At 38.2% G+C, this 27,323-nt stretch overlaps 4 protein-coding genes across 4 annotated transcripts; 3 read left to right on the forward strand and 1 right to left on the reverse strand.

Moving 5' to 3' along the window:
* Window positions 1-258: 258 nt before the first annotated feature.
* Window positions 259-8,273, reverse strand: LOC145888993 (calcium/calmodulin-dependent protein kinase kinase 1-like). Its single transcript, XM_082979862.1, has 13 exons — window positions 8,094-8,273; window positions 7,772-7,908; window positions 7,605-7,715; window positions 5,396-5,497; window positions 5,061-5,112; window positions 4,673-4,782; window positions 3,977-4,035; window positions 3,711-3,799; window positions 3,444-3,517; window positions 3,172-3,291; window positions 2,725-2,858; window positions 1,978-2,194; window positions 259-1,334 (listed from the first exon to the last, which is right to left on the reverse strand). The coding sequence occupies exons 2-13, from the start codon at window positions 7,898-7,900 to the stop codon at window positions 1,248-1,250; spliced, it is 1,284 nt and encodes a 427-aa protein (XP_082835988.1). The 5' UTR covers window positions 7,901-7,908; window positions 8,094-8,273; the 3' UTR covers window positions 259-1,247.
* A 2,549-nt stretch (window positions 8,274-10,822) lies between these two features.
* LOC145888995 (calmodulin-alpha) lies at window positions 10,823-14,751 on the forward strand. Its single transcript, XM_082979863.1, has 6 exons — window positions 10,823-10,893; window positions 11,364-11,397; window positions 11,668-11,783; window positions 12,490-12,624; window positions 13,773-13,908; window positions 14,105-14,751. Exons 1-6 carry the CDS (start codon window positions 10,891-10,893, stop codon window positions 14,131-14,133), a joined length of 453 nt encoding a protein of 150 aa, XP_082835989.1. The 5' UTR covers window positions 10,823-10,890; the 3' UTR covers window positions 14,134-14,751.
* A 3,584-nt stretch (window positions 14,752-18,335) lies between these two features.
* LOC145889416 (calmodulin-alpha-like) lies at window positions 18,336-21,130 on the forward strand. Its single transcript, XM_082980368.1, has 6 exons — window positions 18,336-18,456; window positions 18,737-18,773; window positions 18,983-19,098; window positions 19,612-19,746; window positions 20,035-20,170; window positions 20,259-21,130. The coding sequence occupies exons 1-6, from the start codon at window positions 18,454-18,456 to the stop codon at window positions 20,285-20,287; spliced, it is 456 nt and encodes a 151-aa protein (XP_082836494.1). The 5' UTR covers window positions 18,336-18,453; the 3' UTR covers window positions 20,288-21,130.
* Window positions 21,131-24,831: 3,701 nt separating this feature from the next.
* LOC145889592 (calmodulin) lies at window positions 24,832-26,528 on the forward strand. Its single transcript, XM_082980571.1, has 5 exons — window positions 24,832-24,974; window positions 25,038-25,184; window positions 25,293-25,427; window positions 25,826-25,961; window positions 26,085-26,528. Exons 1-5 carry the CDS (start codon window positions 24,972-24,974, stop codon window positions 26,111-26,113), a joined length of 450 nt encoding a protein of 149 aa, XP_082836697.1. The 5' UTR covers window positions 24,832-24,971; the 3' UTR covers window positions 26,114-26,528.
* Window positions 26,529-27,323: the final 795 nt, after the last annotated feature.

Consider the following 27,323-nt stretch of genomic DNA (forward strand, 5'->3'; position numbering starts at 1 on the left):
TAGCTGAAATAAATTTTCAATAGTGCACATAGCCTACCTACTATTTCGATATGTTACATGTCGCTAAGTGTTTGGTTAGACGTCTTTTAATGTGGTGTTTTTTACCGAACTGGCTGTAACATTAGGCAATCGGATATAGAAAGCCAAAGGTAAGCAAACCGCGGTATGTCTTGAGTCACAGGCGTTCTGACCTGGCGAACCACAATAACCTCATCCAATCTCGACGAAAACAATAAACAACAGCAAGCTCTTACGGGTTCACCTTTTTATTGTTGTTTCCTATAGACGCACAAATTGAAGCTGCAAAGTGTTCATTATACGCAGGACAGTGCAATCTACAGGTTCCTATTAACTCATGAGGTACCAGATAGTTTAATCATGGATAACAAGAAGCAGAACATTTGTAAAACATGATAAAGGTATATAATAAAACGATGAGCTTTGTGATAACGATGCACCCTGCGTAGTCCGGGCCGGTCCTAGGAAATACAGAACCTATGTTTAATTTAAAAACGACTTGATTAGATTTGAACATTTTCTGATGTTCACAGGTCAAATGTTTCCTGTATCGGTCCTGTGTTTAGTCAATAAATGTTAACAAGTACATATTAAAGCAACCAGAAACGATTTTTCTTTGAAACACCAACGGTAGAACGAAGTTTTAATTGGTCCACCACAAATACGCCCGATTATACAGTACATGATATATGTTGATATGCCTTAGTGCAACACCCATGGGGAGTTCCAGATAGGGACACGTGGAACTAAAAAACGGTTAATACGTACTACACGTTAAAACGAAATGACGCAGTTGGTAATGGCTCAATTTGGGTATATATTACGGTTATACGAAAGTAAGCACAATACCAATACAATGAACAGTCGAAAGAAATTAGAAGTTGGATGGTACAAGGCGGGCACTTGTTCAATTTTGTTTCTTGCTTTTTCCTTGGGGTTTGATTCAGCTTTTTACCTATAGCTAATGTTACGAAACTTGAACCGAAAAATTTTTTTCTAATGAAAAATGGTGATAGCTGGATAGGCGCTACCACAGAAGCACTGCAAAAATGACCCACGAACGACAGGAGTTCTTTCAATTCAGAATGCTTCAGCTACAATGGCTTCTACTTTTGTCCAACAACTGCAACGCGCGGAGAAGTGCAATGACTAGCAAAAATGACTGCGGCACCCACTGACCAAAAATCGTGCAACTTTGGGTAGATTTCCGAAACGGGAATTCCCCTCCACTAGGACTTCTTTGCTGTCCCTTGTTGCTTTTTCTGCAGCAAAGGGTTCTTGAAGCTTTGATGTCTCAACATCGATTTCACTAAAATCTATAAAACGTCAAAAGCTGTGATAAGGCTCGTTGTATGGTAAAGGTGCACGAAGAGCAATGACGCCAATTTGGCGTGGACTGCACAAACTTTTGGTCGAGTCTAATGTTTGGTAAGTTCAGACCGGTGAAAGCTTTTGGGTTGAAATGACGCCTAAGGAAACGACTAGTCGTGCTTATTCTTTATCTAATTATTTTGAAGACAAACGTAATCCACATATCTTGGGCAGCTTATGTATAATGTTGAAAACAGCAACCAAGCAGACAGATTTATAGTTGTTTAAGAACAGAAAAATCTATTTCGCCTGAAGAGGCAACATCAGTTTCTACCGACAACATGTCAGGGTACCTTGGTTCGCTGATTCAGTGTAGTATCTAATACTTATTTAATGTCTTGGGCATTTGAAAAACAAATAACCTCGAATCGTTTTAGTTTTGGAATGCATCACCCATTTGCACCACCCCCTTGGCCCCGCCAGTGACTGTACAAAGATATGCCGGAATATTCCACGGGTCAGCCTATGGGTTCTCTGAAAAACCGACCATCGCGCGACTGCAGGAAATTCTCAACATTTTTCCAGTGATCATGTTACGAGATTCGCCAAAACGCCAGAAAAAAATAGCAAAATTTTACTGTTACGTACCAGTGTGTTCAGTCGGGGAATTGTCTTCACGCAACTGCGAATATCCTCATCGGTAACGGTAACCAGGTGGCAGTTTTCGCTTTCGGTCGGCAAGGATCGAGATCCATCTTCTGTCACCCAAGGATGAGTCTTAATATTTTGGAGGGAGATTCTGGTGGCAGGATTTTTGTCCAACATTCTAGTGATGAGGTTCTGACAGCTTTGGGACACTGTGGGACTAAAAAGTTTTGTTAATAGAATTTTGGTGATTTAAAGGAATGTTTTGCACAGTAATCAATGCGAAACTAACTTGGCCACAGCGTATTAATTCTTGAGTATCATGCTTTTGCTAAAACAGTGCTTCCCAACCAGTGGGTCGTGAAGCTATTTTAGGTGGGTCGCGAAGCATTTCTAAATGTTACAGTTTTCTATTATATCACGTTTGGTCATATCTCATTGTGGGTCGCACAATAAAACTTGCATTAAAAGTGGGTGGCGAACTTAAAAAGTATAGGATGCACTGTGCTAAAAGAACTTGTAAATTTTCTTTCATAGCATAAATATATGTAATACATGCATTCCTGACCAAATAACTCACCAGAAAATACACTAATCCACTACAAATAACGTACAAGGCTAATTTTATCACACAAGCAATATTATAAACCAAAACGGCCTCAATAACAACAAAATCACCACATCTACAATAAAGTTGGCGAACTAAACAGAAGCTGCACATACATTTCCTTTTTAACACACACTGCTCACCTGGCAGGAAAGATAACACATTGTTCACAAATTTGCTTGTGCAACTCCATGATGTGTTCACTTTTGAACGGTGTTTCCCCATATACTAGACTATACAGGGTAACACCAAGAGCCCAGATGTCAACAGGTCTCCCCTAAAAAGATGTTTTAAGAATATTAACTGTGAGGATGTTTTAAGAAGGTTTATTTTCCAGGTTGGGTGACAGCATGTCTCAACCGTGTTTGCATATGTATATAATTCTATGGCCAGATCTTGAGAAATGACAAATATTGTTGCACTTGCACAAACTTGAGGAACACATTTTATTGGCAAGTTCACATTTACAAATTTAATCTTTCGGCATAAATTTTCCAAAATTATTGATATCAACTCTTTCAATGTTAGCAAAGAATCATTGAACTGTTCCAATCCAAGGGGGAATGCAAAAATAATTGACAAATGCTTACCAAAAATTTGTCAGAAGCACCTGACACTGCCTCCGGTGGAAGAAAAGCTGGCGTTCCAACTGTGCTCGACATTTCAGCATCACCTCCTGAAAACTGTTGGCTCACTCCCAAATCAGCAATCTGAAACAAAATGGCATGGTAACAATGTAGAAGTAATGCAGCTTTCAATTCTAAAATACATTGCTGGAATTATTTTGTCCATGGTTTCAAAAAAACAGATAAGTTGTTAAAAAGTGTTCCAGACTTAAAGCAGCAGAAATTTGAAAACAGACCTTGACTCTGTTTTGCTCGTCAAGAAGGAGGTTTGAGGGTTTGATATCTCTGTGTATAATCTTCTGGAAGTGCACTGCAAGGTGGTAAATACTAAATACTACATAATATAACAACACAGTTACAGGGAATTCCAGTGATCACATTGTCATACATTCCACATGGTGACCATATCAACATTCTAAGGAATGAAGTCCACAATACCAAAAGCAAGTTTGATCAGCTTTTAGCTATTGAAAAGCCTTTAGTGTATATACAAATTTACTTACAATATTCCAAGCCCAGTACTACGTCACGAAAGTACTTTCTAGTTGTTGCTTCATTAAGAGGTGATTTTGTTGGGACTTCCAAAACCTCCCTAAAAACACAATGTCCTTTAACCAAATTAAGGACAGTTTACTAAAACTAATTGTATTTCTATGCAAAGTCATCAGCTTCTGCAAATGCCACAGGTGAAAAGCAGGAACAAATAAATTAGGTTACTTAACCTAAAAGAAAGTGTAAAATTAGATTAAAACAAATCAATTTCACAAACCCATTTTTCATGAGCTCAAACACCATGTACAGATTGTCTTCTGCTGGATCATCCAACACCTGTCATATACGAAAACAGTGGGTAACGGTCACACAAGAAATCACAAGTTTTATGAAGGCAAAGTAATGAATATGGGAATACGAAAAAAATTATTAATGAGAAAAAAATGCATCTAACATTTATTGGAAAGATTATGAATGATTATTTGGTGTTTTATAACCAACTAAGGGCCAGTGAAGATATTTGCTACTGTGCATTTTGAGCAGACCAGGCTACTCATTTATCTTCCATATAATCTTCATTTTTTGCAGCCGATCTCAAGTTTTACCGCAGACTGTTACAATTACAACCCAATAAAATAAATCATTTTTGAATAGTTGAACTTGTTACAGTGAAAGGCCACATTTCACCTAAACCCAGTGCCAAAGTTTATCTTGCAGTATCCAAGTTTAGAATTGAAATTGCAGAATCAATAAACAAAAAGTGACTTCTAACTATTTATCAGTCAATAGTATGACCCTCAGTGACACCACACATAAACAAAACAGTCTTAAATAAATCGGGTAATGACAAAAATTTCTGTCACATTCATACAGTGTATATTATACACACATAATTTATGCAATAAAATTGTTAAATAATATTTTATTTAAAAAGTAAAGAAAAAGCATTTATAACTGAAACTTCCTAACCCACCTCAACAAGTTTAACAACATTAGAGTGATTGAGTTTTTTGAGCAAGGCTATTTCTTGATAAACACGATCAAGTGGGGTAGAAGCTTTTCTTCCGCCTCTTGGAGGTCGACCTGTGGAAAAAAATAATGTAAGGTACAAAATCAAAGTGATAAAATATAACACAAAGCATAATGAATAGTTTTAAAATACTTAAAATTTAATTTATATTAATTCTTGGTAATCAATTTTGGGAACCATACCCTATCATATTGAAAAAACAATTTCCATTATACCACTGGTATAGCAACGTTTTTTTTCAGTTCAAAATCGATTGACTTTCTTACATCAGAGATATATAATTTGATTCTAAAAGTGTTAACAGTATGAAAAAATATATGAACAAACTTACGAGCAAATCCAGCCTGCCTCAAAAGTTTCTTCTTGGAAAATATTTTCATTGCCTAAGAAAGAAAAAAAAATACTTCTTTTAGACATTATCAAAGAATAATATTAGCTTACTTCAAATATGTCATCTACTCTAATTTTATGAGGTATTTTGATTTGTACATAAAACTTGTCAAAAAAGGCAACATCTCAATTTTGTGTAATTTACTTTAACCTAATTATTCTGGTTTTAATTAATAAGGCTTAAATAAAAAATAATTTATATATACATAAATATGAAATATGATATCATACACATAAGCCACATATATGTGGCTGGCCAAAGCACTTTGTACTAACATATAAATTATTGTTGTCTTCATTGTAAACAAGTTTCACCACACCATATGAACCACGACCAAGATCATCTTTCAATACATACTGGTTGAGCTTTGTTCCTTCCTGCAAAGTACACAGTTTTGTAAAGCATATACAACATTATACCCAACCAAATATTAGGTGTTGTTTTTATAGATAAGGTGTTGTTCTGTCAGGGCATTTTCAACTATGCAGCACTTTTGCACAATTGGCAATGTTCATATGTTCACAAAAAAAAACATATTTTGCAAACACTAAATAGTTTGTGCCGTAATATCACCATATCAGCGTGATATTAAATTACACCATTTTTAATGCTTACCATCAAATTTTGCAAGGATGTAATTCTGCAGTTGGCAGCTACATATATTGCTTCATACTAAAACCTATATCCACAAGACATAAACCAAAAAAAATCAGCTGATAGTCCATACTGCGATACCTTAACATCTATTTTAACTGCAGTAAATAGCAACGTTTCAAAATTTAAGCTATTTAAAAATGAATTTAGAACGCTGCTTCAACATAGCAAGCCTATCTTGTTGGTCATATCGCTATCCTTGCCAAAACCACCACAAATAATGCAATTTTGTATGAATTTTTTCACAAAATGACATGAATAATTTACACACACCTTCTATAAAAATCAGTGGTGTGTAAAAGTATTGCACTATTCCAAGTGTGGCAGAATCAGGTTAAACTCCACTTAAAGCCACATATTGATTCGGCAAACATTCACATAGGTTTGTGTGGTTTGTTATGTGGTTGCCTAAGCATGTCTTGTTGCTTTAACATCACATTCATTGTGAAACTCAGCAGACAAAGGCTTTTGCAGATGCCATGACAATGAAAACAGTTTTTTTTACTTTCTTGACTTGGAAAAGACTTCTTAGAATTTCATATTCTGCATTAACACATTTAGAAACGTGATACTGACCATCAAAATACCACCCTGCACCCTCAGCAGCTTAATATCGTTTTATGCCACATATTTGAAATATTTTGGTTGCTACATATTTGAAATCAGCTTCTTCTCCATTTACAACACGGCCCATTTTTTAACAATCCAGCTCTTTTATAAATGTTTGAAGCATTCGATTGACAACGCTGCACTTTGGGCTGCATTCTAACTGGGTAGACAACAAACTGGTAATGAGCAATCGATTCACAGCATCTATGCCATGAATCTATAAATTATGCATTACGCCACCACTCTGTCTATGGAAACACTATTCAGATGTGTGAATGACTTCATCTGTCTGCCATTACAACCTGAACATATGGGGACTAATTTACACAGGCATTTAATGAATACCATATGGTAGCTGCAAGTGAAAGTCCTTGGATGACAATAAATTGCTAATCCACTCATTTAACATTGAGCAGCCGGTCTAACTAGCTAAACATGTAAAATGCAAAATCCAAGGCTAGGCCTCCAAGGAAATTTGCCCAAAATTGGTCACACACTCTAAGTTGGACATAAGCAAAAAAACTGATTGCTACATAAAATGCAACTTTTAAAGTTTACCCCTGATCTGTACAACACAATAGAAGATCGATTAGGCAGCAGCATATTGTGGCAAATCTATGCACTTTACTGTACAACTGTGCACACAAGAGTAAAGATTACAAGCAATGTATTAGTACTGACCAATCCCCACTTACCACAAGGTAATAAATAACCAAGTGCAAACTGCTCATTAAAAATTAATTGAAGTGCAAAAAAGGTCTCTGCTGGCCCTAATGGACTATACGCGAATGCATTTACTAAATTACAGTTCCAGACATTTGTGGATATGAGCTATTCACAACTTAGTACAAAAGTTTTTAAAATACACTTTCAGCTACATCCAAAAAATGGTTAAACATTACCCAAACCATTTGATTCGAAAAAGTGTAAAAGCTGGGTCGCTATACAAACCTAAATACTGACTTTACTATAATTTGCCTCATACTGATCAACGCATAGTAATCCCATATATTAGATCTAAAGTTAATCATTAATTTTGGGTTTTTTACTCTGTGCCTACCCAGATTTATTGTCAACATTAGGAGTATTTGCACAATTGTGAAAATACCTCATATGACATCAGGGCATGTGGAAGAAAAGCTATGAGATGGCATCAACAGAGTTAGAGAAAGTTGGGAAAATTGTTTGACAAACTTGTGGATAATATTTTTTGTTGCTTACCTCAGTGTCTTTGAGGCATATCTGCTTAGAAACTTGTGTCACAGAATCCGAAGCGCTTCTTGGCTTAGTCTTGTGTGATGGACTTGAAGTTCCACTGTCAGGATCTCTAAACTAAAGAAAGTTCTAGACAATAAAATGCCACCATATCGGATTAGACACAAAAATACCTTTGTTTCAGAATCACTTTCTTCTGATGGTATAAGTGTAATACCAGAGTCTCTTGATTCTAATTTTACTTTGGCAAGACGACTTCCAATATCATCAACCAGTTGGTTTGTTTTTGCCACACTTGCCATATCAACGTCTGTTGCAAGCATGAAGCATATAAGATATCTAATGTGTGTTCGACTTTTTTCACAACATAACATCGAATATGAAACAATAAACAAACACAGCTTTAACACTTAGACGAAAGACGACTCTTAAAAGAAAGAGTTATGTCCTTTCAAAAGTTGTTACCATAATAACCATTTATTGAAGCAAATTTACCTTTTTAGCCGTTTTCGTATGATCCGCACCACCTTAACGTTGCTGCTCAGCAAATCGTTGATTATATGGTCTACAGTGAACTATGCGGAACTCGGGTGTGTGTGTGAGAATTATATTTTTAACCTCAACTTTACTCAACGCACCGCACGTATCATAGTGACGTCTTGCCATGTTTCTTTACTCCTACGTCACAAATAAAAACAAGAAATACAGTATCGCGAAATAGTGACACCCGGTGGCAACAATATCCTACCGCCTCCGCAACTAGATAATCTAAATTTTTGGCTGAACATTAACCACATAACCAACAACGACTTTTTTCATGAAAAGCTCGTGTGCCTGTGTTTAATTACTGTGCGCAAGAAGTGTGACGAAATAAACCTCAATGCTCAAAAAACGTTTAGATGAACTTCCAGCAGTGGTATATGTGCGTTGGAGAAGTTTAAAACGCAGTTCCAGTAACAGAATTCTTTGCCGATATGGCGGTTCGGTGAGAATTCAACGCATGTTGTGTCGTCAATAGTTATTAGCTAAAACACAATGTTTATTTTTTGAGGTAAATTCAATCGGTACGGTAGGATTTTTTTCTTGCACCACCAACTTTATAAGAAACCTTTATTATGATCGTCAGCATTATGATCAGATCATACAAGCAGCATATGTCCATTTACTTTACAGTCTATCTTTACATGGTACTTTACACGGCCACTGAATACAAGCACAGGAAAGCGTTGGACTAACAAAAGACTTTCCTCGCGAAGAATGTGCCAATATTTGCTGTTGCCAAGAGAAGGTTTCTGCGCTTTTACCCGCCCTGTTTGGAAGTGTACTTATGTTGGCGATGGCACAAGCTACTAGGGAATGCTACAGGGACTTACATTTTTGAATAAACTGAATGTTGCTCATTTTAGTAAGCCGGAAAACTTTACGCTGGGACATGCTAGACAAATGTGCCGTTTTATCACATTATCTCATTTTACACCCGGCCTACCTCTGAATGCGGAAATAGCGTCACGAACGCTGTAGACAAATGCAGATGGATGAATAATAGGTGTTTTATTACAGCCGGTGTGTTGTATTGATTGTAGGTATACTGGCAGTATAGAAACATTTCACACGCAACATGGCACGTCAGCAGCCTGACAATTACAGCTCGGCTTTTATAACAAGTGCCAATTACAAGCTGTTACGAGCAGGTGTTTGTTAAACAAAGGCAAGGTCACATGAGTTTGTGCATTCGCACGTAACGTGGGAAATTATAACCTGTTTTACTTATCAATGTAAGTTAAAAATGCTTAAGGATGGAGTAAGAAATATAGTTAAGAACTACAATAAAAGGATGTTTCGCAATAGGCTTTGTAGTCCTTATCAGGCAATATGGCCCATGTGGTTTCATGCCGAACATGTGGACATGTTTAGCTTTAAATAATACCATTTCAAACTTTGACGCCATTTAATGTATGCGATTGAATGAAACAACACCCAAATAACGATAATGGAGAAATAGCGATATGGCCCCGATCAACCAATTTTCACCGAGGCGTCACTAACCGCCAGACTATGAATTGAAAAGATTGGGCGTCGTCACGCCTATAACACCATAGCAACGCAGAATGAATGGCGCATACCAGCTCTCTTGTGCTCGCTCTTTTCCTTCCCAGCCCTGGGCCTTCGCGCGGTCTCGCTTGATACGGCGCAATGCGGGCATATGACAGCCAATGAGATCGCGTCTCTCTGTCACGAGGCATTGATTTTACTACAGTGTCCGCAGGCGAGCGCAGCGAATATGTCTGACAAAATCGAATCGTCGCATAATTTGTTTATGCCCGCGAGGGCACAATGTTGAAAGTGAGAAGGATGGGTCTGCGCTTAAGAGATAAAAAAGCCGACTGTCACAAACCCTTCCACTTTTCAACTGTTCGTTCGCCGACATTGCACATGGTCAGCATGCGTGTATATGGGATTTTCGGGTCAGTCATTGCATGTTGACGTCTTTGTTAATTGTAATCCCCAGGCCACGGTTGTCGGACTGTTTTGTTGTTTCTCGCCGCAGTGAGGGGTGGAATTTAATATGTTGTGACGTAGGAAGAGGTATCAGATGGCACTCTTGACAGAAAAAAGGAGGGAAAAAGGTTGAACGTGGTGCGACTGAGCAGAGCAAGCTAAAGAGTGTAGTTGACTGTAGTCTAACAGTGCCAGCTAACAGGGTTCGCCGGTTAGGTGTTGTTGATTTAAAGAAGTTATACTTGAGGGGGTCAACTATGATTGTTAAGTTAGAGAGACAATGCGAATATGAACAGCCTGGGATACGCGCACAGCGTTTGCGGCCGCGTATTTAAGCCTTCCCGAATGCCAAGTATTTCCTTCCCCTTTGTAGCGTGCCCAGTTCCATAAATTGCGTGGTTAAGAGCTGTGTTTCCCTCCGTTCAAACGAAAATAGGCATTCGTTTTTTCTGCCCTGTTTCAAACATTTCTTGCTCCTCAGTTTGTCATGGCGAGGCCGGTTTCCAGTGCGTGCTTGACGGTTGACAGGACATATGTTGCAGGATAAATTCATGCAGGAAAGGACCGCGTTTTCCGATATACGAAACCGAGGTTGACATGAAGACAATATAAGTTATTCAGTTGCGAGCTTGACTCACTCAGCAACAGGAAAAAGGCCAGCTTGTATAAACGACGAAAGCTGTTGGTGACAAACCAAGTTTTAACTGGGTGTTTTTTTGTCATTTGGCAGGTTTTTAGACCAAAACTTTTAACTTTTTGAACCCAGCCAACGGACACGATCGCGACAACAAAAATGGTGAGAACTGTCATGCTAATACGACTTCGCATTAAAAAATTCTTGATTTAAAGCTAATCTGTTAATAGCTGTAAGGTTTAACATGTGAAAAGGTAATTGGTTGAGTCATAAACCCATTTCATTTAATAGGAGCTCAATTTAACGCCCTTTGAGCAAACCAAAAACCCATAACATGTCTCAGTATGATTTACCGCAGTCTATTTCCTGCTGGCAGTAGCGGTCTGCACTGACATGCGGTAACCATACCGAATTAGGTGATGTACTGCCCGAAATTTAACTATCGTAATGTAGGGACATGGCTGTAATTCAGTTAGATCAATGATTTCATTATCACAGTGGAAATTACATTACCAGTGTAAAAGCATGGCGAATATAAACCCTAAAAGTATGTACTTTTTAATAATATCTGTAAGTTATAGACGTCTTGAACATCAAAAGTTTTTTTTATTTTAACAATATGTTTTTGTCAGGCAAAAGACCAACTCACAGAAGAACAAATTGCAGGTGGGCAATGAATATATTCAAACATCCCTCACTGTTAGCACATATAATAAAAAACTAACGCCAAATGGCCTATAAAGTTTGGTGTTACGGATACGAAAGTTTCAAACTGTTCAGATACACAAGGCAGTGTAATTGCCGTAAAAACAAACAGTCCCATAGTGAAGTAGGTATAAGAGACTCTCATTACTTTTTAACGCGTCCTTGAATCGTAAATGATTGATGAGCTGCTTAAGGCGCACTGAAAGTTACAGTTTGTTCGACCTCGTTCAGAATTCAAGGAAGCTTTCTCGCTTTTCGACAAAGACGGAGATGGCACCATTACCACAAAGGAGCTTGGCACAGTGATGAGGTCCCTTGGACAGAACCCGACAGAAGCGGAACTACAGGTGAACGACATCAGCGCACTATTGTTACTATCGGCCGCAAGCTTTCAGCGTTGAATAATTCATCCGTTTTTTTGCCGAAAGTTATTCATGCAGCTCGCGACCTTTGCCTTTATTCGAAATTGGCAGGCTTTCACGGCACAGGATTATAAAAAGCCCTTCCCTTGAAACCGCAGACCTTATTGCCAGGCTAAAATGTGTGTAAGCTACTTCAGACATCAGACTGTGTAAACAATATTAATGCGAACTTTGGTCACGTATTAATGCTCAAAGTAAGAACCTGAGTTACTGTTTGGCAGACCACAAGAGGTTAAAACTACAAAATGCAACTATCGCCCTTCAATTCAAACCCCAAAAAGCAAACTGTGAAACTCACCTACTTGCGCCTAAAAATATCGTTTTACGCAGCTTCACCATTAAATTTTAAGTTCGTTATGCTAAAACATTGCAAAGTAAACCGTAAAATTAACGTTTATTTTATATTTTCAACTATGGACGTACCAAGGCTTTTAAATATAGTTTATACGCTAAATGTAATTTTTATTTTCGGCGTGCTATAAGAAAGCAAAGTCCTCATTTTGCTTCAAGTAGCTGTCCAACGTATTGAGTATTTCGAGCAAATCTTTCACAAGTAGTTTGCCCAGGGAAAGTCAGCAAATCAAACAAAGTGTTATTTGAACATCCTCATGGTATATTTTCTATATCACAGGATATGATCAACGAGGTAGATGCGGACGGTAACGGCACGATTGACTTCCCCGAGTTTCTCACGATGATGGCAAGGAAAATGAAGGATACAGACTCGGAAGAAGAAATTCGCGAGGCTTTCCGTGTTTTTGATAAGGTAACAACTACTGTGGATAACGTTGACAAACATTTACACGCCCTCCGACTGACGCCGGTGAGGCCTATGCAAACTTCCAGACTCGTAGCTGTCTACGAGTTCCGGAACACTTTCGGTTAATATTTTACGCATTATAGGCTCAGATTACGTACACGTATATGTTATATTAATGAAATATCAAATGCTGTTACTACTGCCTGTTGTTTGTTCGGTTTCGATTTGTGCTTTATTGGAGACCAAAAATTCCAAGGAGCCATCCACTCAACAGTCAAACTAATGTTTTTGGCTAATGGCTTACACAATTCAAAAAGTCACCCTGGTAGTGGTACAAAACTACGTAACTGTTTGATAAAGTCATATCACATGAACCCTCACACGTTCACACAAACAGTATGCTGCTTTCTAAAGTCTCCTTTGAAATGACGTCGTTGCTTTTTTGCTACGCATCGCCGCACAATTGTTGCATCAGGCGAATGATGATTGTTTTGCAGCTTATTAGTTTACGTATGACTTTAAGAATTGAGCGGCAAGTAATTTGCGCAACGAGTTGTGGGCTACTGATCCACTGACCTACTTTCACTATTTCTTTACACTCATTCTCAATTGCTGTTGTACCTTTTTTTGGTGTAAAGATAATGTCGTTTGTACTAATTTCTATGTTATCATTCTGAGATGCAACGCTTGCAGATATAGCTGTTTTTAAAATGATTTGGTGTTACAAAATTACCTCCATTCAAAACTTTTTTACGTCGATTTAAACGTGAATTAACACCAAACCATTTTAAAGGCAGCTATATTTGCAAGCTTGCACCTCAGAATTGGGCATATTTACACATGGCTTTTAAATTGCTTTCCAAGGATCCTTTAATTACACACGAATCCTTTCGTGATATTAACATGCCGTAAGGTGCGTATTTCCAAAATGGTTTTACAAATCTTATTGGAATGACTCGCCCTTATTGCCCTTGGTTGTTAAATTTAAATTGGCCTCAAGGGCGTCATAAACTGGAGCTTCAATATTTGTATATTGCGATTGTTGTTTTTGGATTTTGAAAGTCCGAATGGTAATAAAGTCGGCTATGTTTTTAGACGAAACAGGGTGGCAATCTTAGCCTATCACTGTTTTATACCCAATGTTTCTAATTTAGGACGGCAACGGTTTCATCTCTGCTGCTGAACTCCGTCATGTGATGACCAACCTAGGAGAAAAACTAACTGATGAGGAGGTTGATGAAATGATTCGAGAGGCTGATGTTGATGGAGATGGCCAAGTTAATTACGATGGTAATTTCTTTGTTTCAAAATAGCTTAGCTGTGGATTCCTTGTTGCAATTGTTTTTTTTTCATTTTCATTGAAATTTTCATTATCACCGGGAGGCATTATTGAGTATTTTACTGCTACCTATAATAGTCGAAGTCATGCCTTTATATAAGTACATTGTATTTAAAGAAAGATTTCACCTTTTAAATTTTTTCACAGAATTCGTAAAAATGATGGCCACATCATAAAAGAGCAAACTCGTATACGAAAGAACAACATCAGTTTCCAATCCCGTTTGCACTGATCCCACCGCGTACCTAATTCGTGCTACGTCACCGTTGCCTGACGTCATTACTACATGCACTAATGTTGCATTCCAACTTTTTCTGATACACTTGCTTTTTGCCTGTGGTTTATGTTTTCTCATTCCTATGAAGTAATCAAGATTCCAATGCTCGAAGAAATGCTATAGGCTACATTTAACTTTCTTATTTTCGTCGTTCTCCCACTAAAAAAACAGCAAAATTACTACCAGCTGATACCAAAACCGAAGGTTGGATAAGTTAAAGCTTGCAATAAATATTGGTTGCAAAACTCTAATCATAATTTTATCCCACTGTTGACAAAAGCTCATTGTGAATGTTTAATTTTTAAACTGGAAATATGTATGCTCGTATGTAGTATTGAGTCTATCTGTGATTTGGACACGTTTTGATGTGAACATGCAAATTATTTTACGACCCATATTAACTTAAGCACTTTGCACTAAACACATTTGTATCGTGTGAAACAAACTTGTGGATTCCTTTTTTAATGTTCCTGGACCATATTTTGATGTATATTTGCAATACAACTTTTCAACAGGGTGTGATTCCCCACAGATGTGACAATTTTATGAAAAAAAAAGTCTATTGACAAGATTCAAACAATATTCAGATAGTTAGTAACGCCCTCTTTAAATTGTTCAAAATTTAAACTGAATCCCGATTTTCTTGAAAATTAAAAGCAGGCCGCATGGAAAGGGATTGGAGTCAGCGCGCATTACTGCTTTAAAACAAAGGTTATTTACATTGATAAAGAATAGGCCCCTGAATCTCAGTAATCACATTTTATGGGCCCTACCCAATAATAGACGATCAGCACAACACTGAAAAAACTTGATTATGCTTAGGTGCCAGGCGAAAGAAATTACCAAAATGTTGTTTGTTACTATTTTCAGGAATAAAAAGATGTGTTTTAGGATGATTCTATATTAAAAAAACAAACCTTGCTTGTGATAACACTACAAAGTGTAGATACCTAAACCGCAGGTGATCTGAGTAAATTAATGAGGGTAAAATGTTTTCTAAGGGGGTTTTTATTGCACGTTTTACAAGTAAACCTGTGTTTCCTAAAGTTTGGGTAACTTGTTTGCTTCACAAAGGCGTAATATTTATTTTTGTTCATTGAAAGAAATGATTTTTTTTTCGCGGTATTACTTCTATTGACTGCCCATCATGTTGGTCCAAATGCATTCCTTCTTATAATTTGGGTCCGATATAGCAGGGCCTAAAACAGATTTCAATTAAAATTATGGTGGCAAACTTCGTATCAACCTGCAGGTTCCCTTGCGATCGATAAAGCAATTAGCACAGACAGGGATTATACGCACCAAAGCTTTATCTTCTGTGATAACAGGCGGCACAATATTTGTAATTTTGGTAGAATTAAATCGATGGATTGTGATGGAACTAATTTGGAAAATTGTTTGTCGCGTAACTTGTTAAAACTGTGAGATATTTTAAGCAATGTGGAGCCAATAATATGAATTGTGTATAAGCTGCAGACAGATGGCCACTGTTTCGACCTAAAAGGTCTCATCAGTGCAGCTGGTGTGACTTTCAGACGATTTTGCTGACCAAACGGCCAAGCAAAGACTTCCACTTTGTGGTGACTATACAATCACCGTCATCCGTTGGGCACCAAACTAAGTGCAACCAAAACGGAGAAAACAAGGTGGAAACACTATGGCCAATATGAGATATTTGTTTAACATATACGATTAATAAGTGGGATCTGATATGTTCTTCATGGGGTTTATTTCAGTACAATTTAATCCACAAGAGTTTGCCGCCTGAAAGCCCTTGTGTTTGAGTTTCTTTCCAAACAACTCTTTCGACAGAACTTCGCATGTAACATGTACATATACAGCTCACTGGACGTTGCGTTAGACAGAATGAAACAAAAGGACACCACAAAATAACGTGGTGTCTGTAGTTTAACCTTGGATAACCATGAATATCAGCAAGAACGGTCAATAAATGGCTTCTAAAAACTGGTCTTGCGGTTGACGATTTATTGCCGGCATAGTCCGTTTTACCGTTTACTTAATACTTAACGGCGCGACCACTTCCACGAGATCGTTAAAATGGGGGAAGTAACAAAAGGCAATATTTGTCCTTTGGAGCCACCACTTATTGTACAAAAGTTGTTTAATATTGAACTTCTCTTGTTCTGTCTTGCACTGCGCATTGGGATTAGGTTTTGATAATACGACCAAACGTTTTGCCAAATGTTCGCATATAACTCTTACGCGGTGTATAATCCATGCACAAACTCTGTTCATATTTATGCGCCAATACTTTAGGGTTGCCAGACGACGTTCGGATTTTGCCGGACGTGTCAAGAATCAGGCGGAAAAGACCGACCGGGAGGCAATGGAACCCATAATAGCCTGTAAAAAAGGTTATTGCAATAAAATGCTTTAAAAAATTGTCAACATGACTGACATATAACTATGTCCGGAATAGCGCTTTGACAAGTATGGTAACCCTAGAAAGTCACTTCTTTAAACAAAGTCGAACAAAACAGACGACAGCAAGGAGTAATATTTTCACTGCCACATGCTGCAGGTTATTACCACCAGATGTATATTCTGCTTGCAGATGTCGATGTTGCCAGCAGGCTTTGTGACGTCCGCAGACTGACATCTGCAGTCCGTGTTGTGACAATCACAGCTCGAATGGATTTGACAATTACGGTCTGTGACGTGTGCTTGTTTAATTGTTCAACAATAATCTTCAGGTCAAGCGAGTCCGTATACCTTTGCACGTGAAGTAGGAAACGCGAATCTTATGAATGGTTTAGATAGGATACGCGTTCTGTTTGAACACATTTGCCTTTGTTACACAGTTAAATCGGTAAACCAAAGTATAAGGGTGGAAAATAAGGAATAGGTTATTTTTCGTTAAGCTCTATGGAATAAGTTTGATATGTGAAAGGATATTTGTTATTCATTCACATAATAACATCGCTTCATTGGGTGCTAGTGAATAAAGGAACCCCTTAAAAAGTCATATTAACGGAGCCCTAATCAGGTAATTTCCACGCAACGGTCGCCAAGCAGCCAGTGTATGAACCGAAAACATTATATATGAGCAACCCCTGTTATGTGTAGAAACACCGGATGAATGGGGGCGAAGCAACTCTCGTGCGCTTGCTCTTTCCTTCCCTTGAATATAGCGCAATGCGGGCATATGTCAGCCAATCACGCCGCGAGGCATTGATTTTACAAGGCTAGTAAGCGTAACGAAATACTTATAACGAGACTCGCACGACGCATATTTTGTTTGTGCTTGAGAGGGCGTGGTGGGCGAAGGAGGCAACAGCAGACAGCACCCGCGAGAGAGAAAAAGCATTCGACCACCACAGAGACGCCTTGATGTTTATCGATTTCAGCTGCACGGTTGCTTGCTCGCTCGATACATATAAGCATTCGCGCCAGTTGTTGGAGACAGTGATCAGATCCTGTCTTGGTAGATGCTGTCTGGCAATACCCCCGACTGTTTTTACTGTATCTGGCTTTTGCGATCAAGAAGAAATGCAATATACATTCTGTGAAGTTTGTAGAGCTATTAGACTGTTTACTATAGAGACAGGATAAGGTGGTACTTGAGAATATTGAGATCAGTCACTATGTTTTATTTGGAGACAGTTAAATAACTAAAGCGGGCGAGTGCGATCTTGTTCGCTGTATTTGGCAACTTTCGCTTCATTTGTTAAGCGCTACAACTATTTTTTCGCACAATGAACGCTGTAACCAGTACGTCGGTCGTTTTCTCCTTTGATAATGATACGCTTCAATGAAACAATGCACGAATCAGAAACAATAGCACAAGTAAATATAATACATGACTAGGACCAACGCACAATGCAAGCTGGGCGCCGAGCGTTTTTAAAGCCTTTCCTGTTGACAACATGTAGACCGTGTCATCGTCACGGATAGGGAAAGGAGCAATGGTCGTTAACGTTTAAGGAATTAAAATTCAAGCATTTGTGACAGATATGGTCACCGTAGAAGGTCCCTGCGAAAAAAGCTACTTTTGCTTAAGCTGTCAATACTCACTTAACCAGATACCAAGCTATAAGCTTCCAGCTCAACACCAATGAATAATTTTTCGAACTAATGTAACAACTACATTCTTGGTGTAGGAATGAGATATTAATTGTTGCTTTGCAGACTTGTAGTGCATACATAGTATACGTGCATTTCTGACAAACAGATTTAAGCTTTCATCCGAACAACAATCATGGTAAGTATGGACCTGTCACGTTCAAAGTCATGAAATTTTGATCGTCAACTGATATGACATTTAGACTCGCCTATTATTGTGCCTAGTCATGAAAAGACATCTCCGTTAAGTACCATTTAAGTGAAGCGTTGCCCGAATTTGGACATTCGTGATTTACCCGAAAAAGGGTGCAATCGTAAATAGTTTTAACTTTCGAGTCTGAATGTTGAATAACTTAAGAAACTATATCTTAACCAAGACAGAAGTAATTCGCCCAATAAAATGTTCTGTTATCTTTCAGGCAAACCCCGAACAACTGAATGAAGAACAAATCGCAGGTAGGAGGAAAATACTTCGGCACGTGACTAAACGCTAAAATAACGTACAAAATGAGGTTCACACAAAAAATACCGCATAAACTGGGAGTCGCGCAGTGCATTCGTATGATGAATAGTAATTACTTCTTAATGTGGATCCGACCGAATATGTCAATGACAACTCGGAAATCAAATGAATCAAAATTTACATTTTGTTCGACCTCGTTTAGAATTCAAGGAAGCTTTCTCCCTCTTCGACAAAGACGGTGATGGCACCATTACCACCAAAGAACTGGGAACTGTCATGAGGTCCCTTGGACAGAACCCGACAGAAGCGGAACTACAGGTGAACGACATCAGCGCACTATTGTTACTATCGGCCGCAAGCTTTCAGCGTTGAATAATTCATCCGTTTTCTGCCGAAAGTTATTCACGCAGCTCCCGACCTTCGCCTTCATAGGCACCAAAGGATTATAAAAAGACACCTGCTTCAGAATACCACAGTCTTTGTTCAACACTCTCATCGCTGTTATACCGCAATTAAGACACCGGTTGCAATGAAAAGCATATGTCGTCATATTTTACTGCATAAACAGATAAAAAACAAATATTTCGACTCTCAAGGACATTTTTCCTCTCTGATTTTCACACATAAATGAATGTAAGGAAATATACACTAAGGGTTTTTATGGCCTTGTACCTACGGCATAACAGTCAGGCCAACGCAATTGTATGTATGCAAAAGGGTCAAAATATCGAAAGAAATCGTAGCCTATACAGACAGTACAGTCTTTATAGCGCACATTTTGCATTGCTGTATTGATGCGTTGACTGATGGAACATATTACTTGTCACACAGGATATGATCAACGAGGTAGATGCTGACGGTAACGGCACGATTGACTTTCCCGAGTTTCTCACGATGATGGCAAGGAAAATGAAGGATACAGACTCGGAAGAAGAAATTCGCGAGGCTTTTCGTGTTTTTGATAAGGTAACAACTACTGTGGATCATATTTACAAACATACGCGACATTCGAGCTAACCTATCGGTACATAATGTTGGATGGTCTTTACATGTCGCCATCACGCGAATAGGCGAATCGTTGTGTAGCGAAATAATCTCGGAACCTAACAGAATCGGAAAGTATCGTCAGGCCAAAATGGTATCGTTTTCCCCTGTGTACCTCAACTAAGCCCGTCTAACCGCAACTGTAGTGTGCATGAATTGAGAAACTTCAGATATGTGACGCTGCTATGTTTAAAAATTGTCACAATACAGGACGGCAACGGTTTCATCTCTGCTGCCGAACTCCGACATGTGATGACCAACCTTGGAGAAAAGCTTACCGAGGAAGAGGTCGATGAAATGATTCGAGAGGCTGACGTTGATGGAGATGGCCAAGTTAATTACGAAGGTATACAGATATATTGAACAATTGCAACTTGTTAAGCGGTTGTTTTTTTATATAAGCTGACATAAACAATTCTATATAACTTTTTTAGAATTTGTCAACATGATGACGACAAACTGATCTGTCTTCAACCACCTTTGACACATTGTGATTTCCATGCACTTTTGATGGCATTGCAAGCACTTTTCTATAAATTTCTGTCATTCCAAACAACGATTAAATAATGTTTCGCCTCTCTGTTGTGAGGCTAAAAATTACTTGACATTTCAAAACTATAGCAAATAGGTAACTGCTGCTGCTCGACCTTGCACTCCGTTAAGCTGGACAGCAAGTTTTTGTTTTGGGTGTTTTTAAAAACGTAGTGAATCTCTGCACCAGCACCCTGGGACTGCCACACATGTTTATGTTTTGTCTGCACGAGATGTTTTGTCACTTTTTTAGGGCACAATTACGATAACACAAATCTTGTTTACACACCGTCCGTATATCATTCAATTAAACGAATTTTTTTTACGTAAGTTGAATGTTATGCAGGTTGTCCTGTGCTGAGCAGTGATGGTTTAACTTAAAAGACAGGCTACGTGCAATGTCACATATATGCCTAAGAGTAAGCATTGAGAAGTAATTGAATTCGTCTTCTTTGAAATTAGGTCAAAGTGTTGTAACCTTGTGTAACCATGGCAGTTATTACAAAATGATTGCTATGGTGGTTAAGATTGTCGATAACTGTTTAGCTCTTGCAGTTTGACAAACCAGCCGTGGTATCCTGTTTGCCTGAAACGTGGCGCTCAATTTGATCAAAAATGCATGAATTTATTGATTTTGTTTTCTCGTATGTTGCTTCTGTTATTGTTTATAACATCAGGGTGTCCGTTTCTTCACACTTTATAACTGTGTGTGTAAAACCCACGATTTTGTTACGATCAGTTGGGAGATTTCGCCGAAACTAAAAAATAAACTAAAGCAACAAAACTTTTCTTCGAAATCGTGTATCACTTACATACAGGGTTACAACACCTGCTGAGGCAAATTCTTCAGCTAATATATACGTATATATACACATAGGCCGGTTGATGAGATGCGAGGAAGTTTAGGCACTTATTAAAAATTCAACCCAAGTAGCCGCTTTTGTGCACATAAAAATTATGTTCGCTACAGAACCGACTGTTGAAACCAACAAACAGTTTTACTATCAGAAACAAACAAATGTTAACTTCGCACGTTTCTCGGAAACAAGCACTTTTATGTTTTTCAGCACTATACTTTCATTAATAAATAGATCTTGGTAACTAGAAACTGGAAAATTGGAAACTCTGTCCATTAAGTATGGCGCAAACGTAAAAGCGCAAAACGTAACTCGTTAGCTAACTTTTTCCATCCCTTGCAATATAGAGCAATGCGGGCATGAATCAGCCAATCACGACGCGACGCATTGATTTTATATTTTATAACGCTAGAAAGCGAAAGGAAATGTTCGAAAACCGTGTCGCGTGTTTTGTTGATGCCCATGAGGGGGTGGTATTCTACAACACGCTGAGATAAAAAAGAAACTAATCCATTTTATCGATCCCAGCTTTGCGCTCGTTGCGTAGAAGCATGTGGGCGCAAATTGAAGGGCAGTAATCTTGGTAAATGCTGTCTCTAAGGCGCAATAACCATTTCATTTCACAGAACATGATGGTATTTGAGACTGTTGAGATCAAAGACTCTTGGCCCACTTTAAATATGTGTGGATCATTGGCCCGCTTTCCTTTTCAGTCCGTGGATGAAAATGTGTGCCCTGTTCACATCTACTATATCCACTACGATTAATGTAGACATTATAGAAGAACATAAGTACCAATTTAATATTAATCAATGAGTATGGTGGGACATTGTACTGCTTTATATTGCAATTGTTAAGGCTTTCATTTATGCATAAGGCCAAAACCTCGCGAGTTGAAGGTATAGTTTCCAGTTTAACTGATTTTCCTTGCTTGGCTAATTAGAATTCACTTGGATGGAAACTGCACAGCAAACACAACTGCATCCATCTGCGCAGTCCAAGTTATAGCTTTGGCTTTTATTTATTTGAAGATCACACACAAGAAGTATTTTGGCACCTAATAAAGACGATTGGAGCGGCAGAAATTTATGGCGATGACCTAGTTAACTATAAAGGTACACATGTAGTATTGGCATTCAGGGGGTTCGTGCAAGGTGTTTGCGAATCGGTTGTTAAACATGTTGGGTTAATAGGGATGTGCCGGAACCACGTTTGTGAATATAGGCTAAAAAAATATCCGAATTTTTCTGCCGAATGCGAACATTGACACCGAATCCCTGATACAATGGGCCTAAATCATATTTAAACCACCGTGCTGTATTGATGTGGTTCTATTTTTCCATGAACCAGTGTTAGTTCCCATTACTTTTTGTGGTCATTGACTCATATATGTAATTATTAAGTCAGCATGCAAACCCTTACTTGAAACATAAACAACGTTTTTGTGACAAAGAAAGTTGCACATGCCGTTATATTTAGAATAATGGGCAGAAAACTCGTTACCAGTACATTTATCACACGAAATCTAGCTAAAGGTATCTGTAAAATGTCGAGTCAACTCGAATTCGTATCGTGTTATTACTGTCAGTCTGATTTAAAACAAAAGAACATGAAGTGTTATTTAATTTTAAAAATGATTGCCGCTAGGTGACGCGCGAGATTTGTATTCTTCAAAAAAAGCGATTTAGCAATATCGGTAGAACCTATACCAAGCATTCTTCAAGAATTTACCGAAAGGATGATTGTTTAACAAATAAATCACCACTCTTTTCGAAAGATGCCCTCGTTGGGTAAAACACCAACCGATGTTTTGCCTATATAACGTTCATCATTCAGGTTTTGGCGAGCGATGATACAGGGAATAATCAAACTCTTTAAACTAAAAATAAAATAAACATCGCAGGAAAAATATTTGTGTGGTAGATTTGAAGCGTTGTTATTCGGGGTGTTTTGATGTATTTGTATATCCAACGTCTCAAATATGGTCCTATTACTACTTGTTTGCTATGACGTGCAGAACGACTGCTCGCGCGAGTTGAAGCACCGGCCTGGCTTATAGTACTATATACAAAAGGTCAAAAAGTTGAAACAACTTAATTGTTTACTGCATCCTGGGAGGTTGTGACATGCAAAGCTTCGTAGTTTAGGGCTGGACGAAATTTTTCACTCACACGTGTCATATTAGGCAATTAGAAGTCTACTTATGAAGGCAATAAAACAGAGAGCTCAAGCGCATATTATCAGTCTTATTTCCAAAAGCGCCATGCAGTAATCTTCGATCATTGAGGATCCAGGATTGAATAGCATTTGTGCGCAAGTGCGTGACGAATACGTCACAATGTTCAGAGAAAATTCATGTGTGCTCTGGCGCGTGACCTACCAACAACAAATGAATCACTAGCAATTGGATTATACTTCGAAAGAGATTTAGAATAGGATCTCGTCTTAGTCTACTTTCGCTATAACCGCGAAATTTACTTGGGACAGGGATTGGTTGTGTCGCTTCCTGCGTATAACATGGACTCATGACGCCTCGCAGGCAACAACGGTCACAAACATTTAAAGTTTACGCAATCATGTTACACGTTGTGGTGAGCATTTGGATTTTATCTGTAACGCCCTAACACTCATTTCCCAAGAGTCACAGCAAACTGGTTTGCGCTCGGAGAATTGATCACTTAACGGAGCGCAAATGAAATTGGCGAGAATATCCATTGTATATTTGTTAAAATGGTTGCTTTGCTGATAAACAAATCTGAACGTTAATGAATTAACCTTAAGTCAACTTTAAACTAATACAAAGGGGACACAATTATATGTAACAGGCAACAGCTAACTAGTTACATATTTGACCTTTGGACAAAATGCATTGCACAAGCATTTCAAAACTAGTAAGTCTACATACTAGTATAACTAAGCATTGCCAATAACTTCATTGGACAAAAAACATACAACGTCTTTGCGACAAAACCAAGGTTGCATCATACATTATTCATCAAGCTGCACTAATTAACATGTATCCACTACAAGTCCAAGTTTAATCTTTTTACAACCGACACCACGTGGCCCGGTGGGTGTATTTTTTCCGCCGACAGTAACCTAATCCATTACTGAGGTAATCGCGCACGGCCCACTTTGCAACTTGCAATCAAAGCCAGGCACAATTTTCAAATGAGCAAAGCATGTTACGACACTTTGCCAATCCATATCAAGCTCCGTTAATTTGAAAATCGATACCTCAAGCAGAAATAACCGCGCTGTGACGTCACAATCCATCCCCGCATTGCAGGTAGAGATGAACCAATCAGCGCGCTCGGTGAAAGGAGCGGTTCACCGGTTGTTTTTCAACGACGCTGTTCGACGAACGCTCCTTCTTTTTGCTCGCCTGGTGTTCTCTTTTATAAATTGATGTGCCTGCCACCAGTCAAGAGAGTTTCTTCAAGACTAAAAAGGATGTCACACAACAAGAGAACCGTTAGTAAAAGACTGACGACCTTATTGTGAGAAGTGAGCGTTGCCAAAAACCAACGTCTGTCGACCATTCAAAGAAAGCGTAGGCCAACTTCAAACCGAAATGCTTACGAGATATATTTAGCAGTTACCTCTGACGTAATATACGCTGTGCCAAATGTGTTGTCATGGACAACAGTAAACTGAAAATTAAAAAAGTGTGCGTTTAGTAATCTTTTGTTTTCTGTACAGTGTAGATAGTAGGCAACTGTTTTTGAACAAGATTCAAGAAAAAAATCTTTAACTAAAATGGTGAGTTAGGTTTAAAACATAGTGCTGTGCATTGAAACTGTTTTTACCATGTATACTTAACAGGCAGACCAACTTACCGAAGAACAAATTGCTGAATTCAAAGAGGCTTTCTCCCTTTTCGACAAGGATGGCGATGGCACCATTACCACCAAAGAACTGGGAACTGTCATGAGGTCACTTGGACAAAACCCCACAGAAGCAGAACTTCAGGTATGTTTTTATCCTGACAGTAAAAACTCCTATATTTTTGTAAGGCCACTAAACGCTTCATGATATTGAAAACCAAAAACCAGATATTGAAAAAAAACATTTTTATAGGACATGATCAATGAAGTAGATGCTGATGGAAATGGAACCATTGATTTCCCGGAGTTTCTTACAATGATGGCCAGAAAGATGAAGGACACTGACAGTGAGGAAGAAATTCGGGAAGCATTTAGGGTGTTTGATAAGGTAATAGAGGAAGTTGACAAAGTCAGCGTGTTGGTTAATTACACAAGTGTTGTGATGATATGTTTGGCTATGTGTGTGCAAAATAAACTGCATTTTGAATTCTTTAATAGTAAGAGCATTTCACTAGCTGAAGTGATTCCAATTTAACCCATCCCAAAAGCAAACATTCATCACAAACACTCCACTGAGTGTGTAAATATGAAAGCGCTTTTGTCAACATTAGAGTGCTTTTTGTCGGCCTTTGCCATTGATTGGAGTTGCCAGGAAACCTGCTGTACTTTTCCATTGTGATGTCTACTTGTAGTATTTCCCTGTTACTTCGGCTTTTGAAAAGCCTTATGTGTTTGGTATTGCAATCTTAGCCTATCAATGTTTAATACGTAATGTTTCTAATTTAGGACGGCAACGGTTTCATCTCTGCTGCTGAACTCCGTCATGTGATGACCAACCTTGGAGAAAAACTAACTGATGAGGAGGTTGATGAAATGATTCGAGAGGCTGATGTTGATGGAGATGGCCAAGTTAATTATGAAGGTATGCGGATATACATTTGGAAATTTACAGCTTGACTATAAATTTACATCCCGGTCTTGTGGCAATGTAACTGCTCACACAACAATCCAGTTTTTTGTTAACTTGCTGTATTTTTCCTCACAGAATTTGTGAACATGATGATGTCAAAGTGATGTGGTTCCAATTACTCTGACACATTGTGATCTACATGCACATTTGGAAGCATTGCAAGCACTTTTCCCCAAATTTCTGTCATTCCATACAATGTTTAAGCAATCGCTCTCTTTATTGTTGTGTGCTCAAAATTAGCTGACATTTCAACACTATAGCAAATGAGTATCTAACGCTGCTGCTCAAAAAGCAAGGTTTATAGAATATTTTGGGTGTTAATGTGATTTATATCTGTATTGTTTTTCACGCCTTTTTAAAAAGGGAATGTTTGGTGGCTAATTAAATTGTTTTTTGAAGACTTCAGCATTATCCACTGCTCATATACTTTTACACGTATTCTGTAATTGTATGCCTCCCAAACACTGTTTTTGAAGTTGCTGCAAATGTTTTGAAATAAAGATGTTATTCATTAAGATACGTATGTGTTCAGATTTAGCGTAAGAAAAAAAGGAGTAAAATTTTTTTTTATTGTTATTGAAAGTTGTCAGCAAAAGTGATATAAGATGCGCCATTGCGCTCTCGGGTAGGCAATCGCCATCGATCAAAACCTGTACTAGTTACTTGAACGAGCCTAATAACTAGAGCATGACTTTAATACCAAATAGGTTTTCTGTAAACGACCTAGTTTCAACAAATTTTCTCGTATAATCAGGGCGCCGCTGCGAATTACCAGTTTTTGTAGAAAGACATCCCTTGGGATAAACGCCACTTATTATTCCATCCTGTAAGGATTTACTTTTAATCCGGTTCGCTTGCGGTGGCGGAGACTGCAGTATCAAACTACCAGGGTGTTTATTGGGTCTTGATTAAGACTGGGTGCAAGCAACAAATTTCGTACAATTTCTGAAACATTGCTTCTATAGGTATTCTGATGAACACGTCATGTCATATTACGTTTTCTACTGCGAAAAGCAATGCAGTTCCAGCTTTTGGATCTTCTAAAAATAAATTTACTTGAATACGATAAGGCAAATGGTGAAAAAGTAGAAACTAAAATTTTTAAGTAAGTAATGAATTAAAACCCAAGCCTATAGTCATAATTTCATTTACGAAACAAAAAAAGTTGAAAACCATCAGCGCAGCGTGCTGAGACGATATATGGTGATACTGTATTTCACAACTCGTACTTGTGTTCATATTCAATTCTCGTGTGACGGACAGTTATGAGTTTATTTTGGAACTCACAAGAGAGGTCTTAACTTAACTTCGTCA

This window comes from Ascidia mentula, chromosome 2, assembly GCF_947561715.1.
Source record: "Ascidia mentula chromosome 2, kaAscMent1.1, whole genome shotgun sequence".
NCBI lineage: Eukaryota > Metazoa > Chordata > Ascidiacea > Phlebobranchia > Ascidiidae > Ascidia > Ascidia mentula.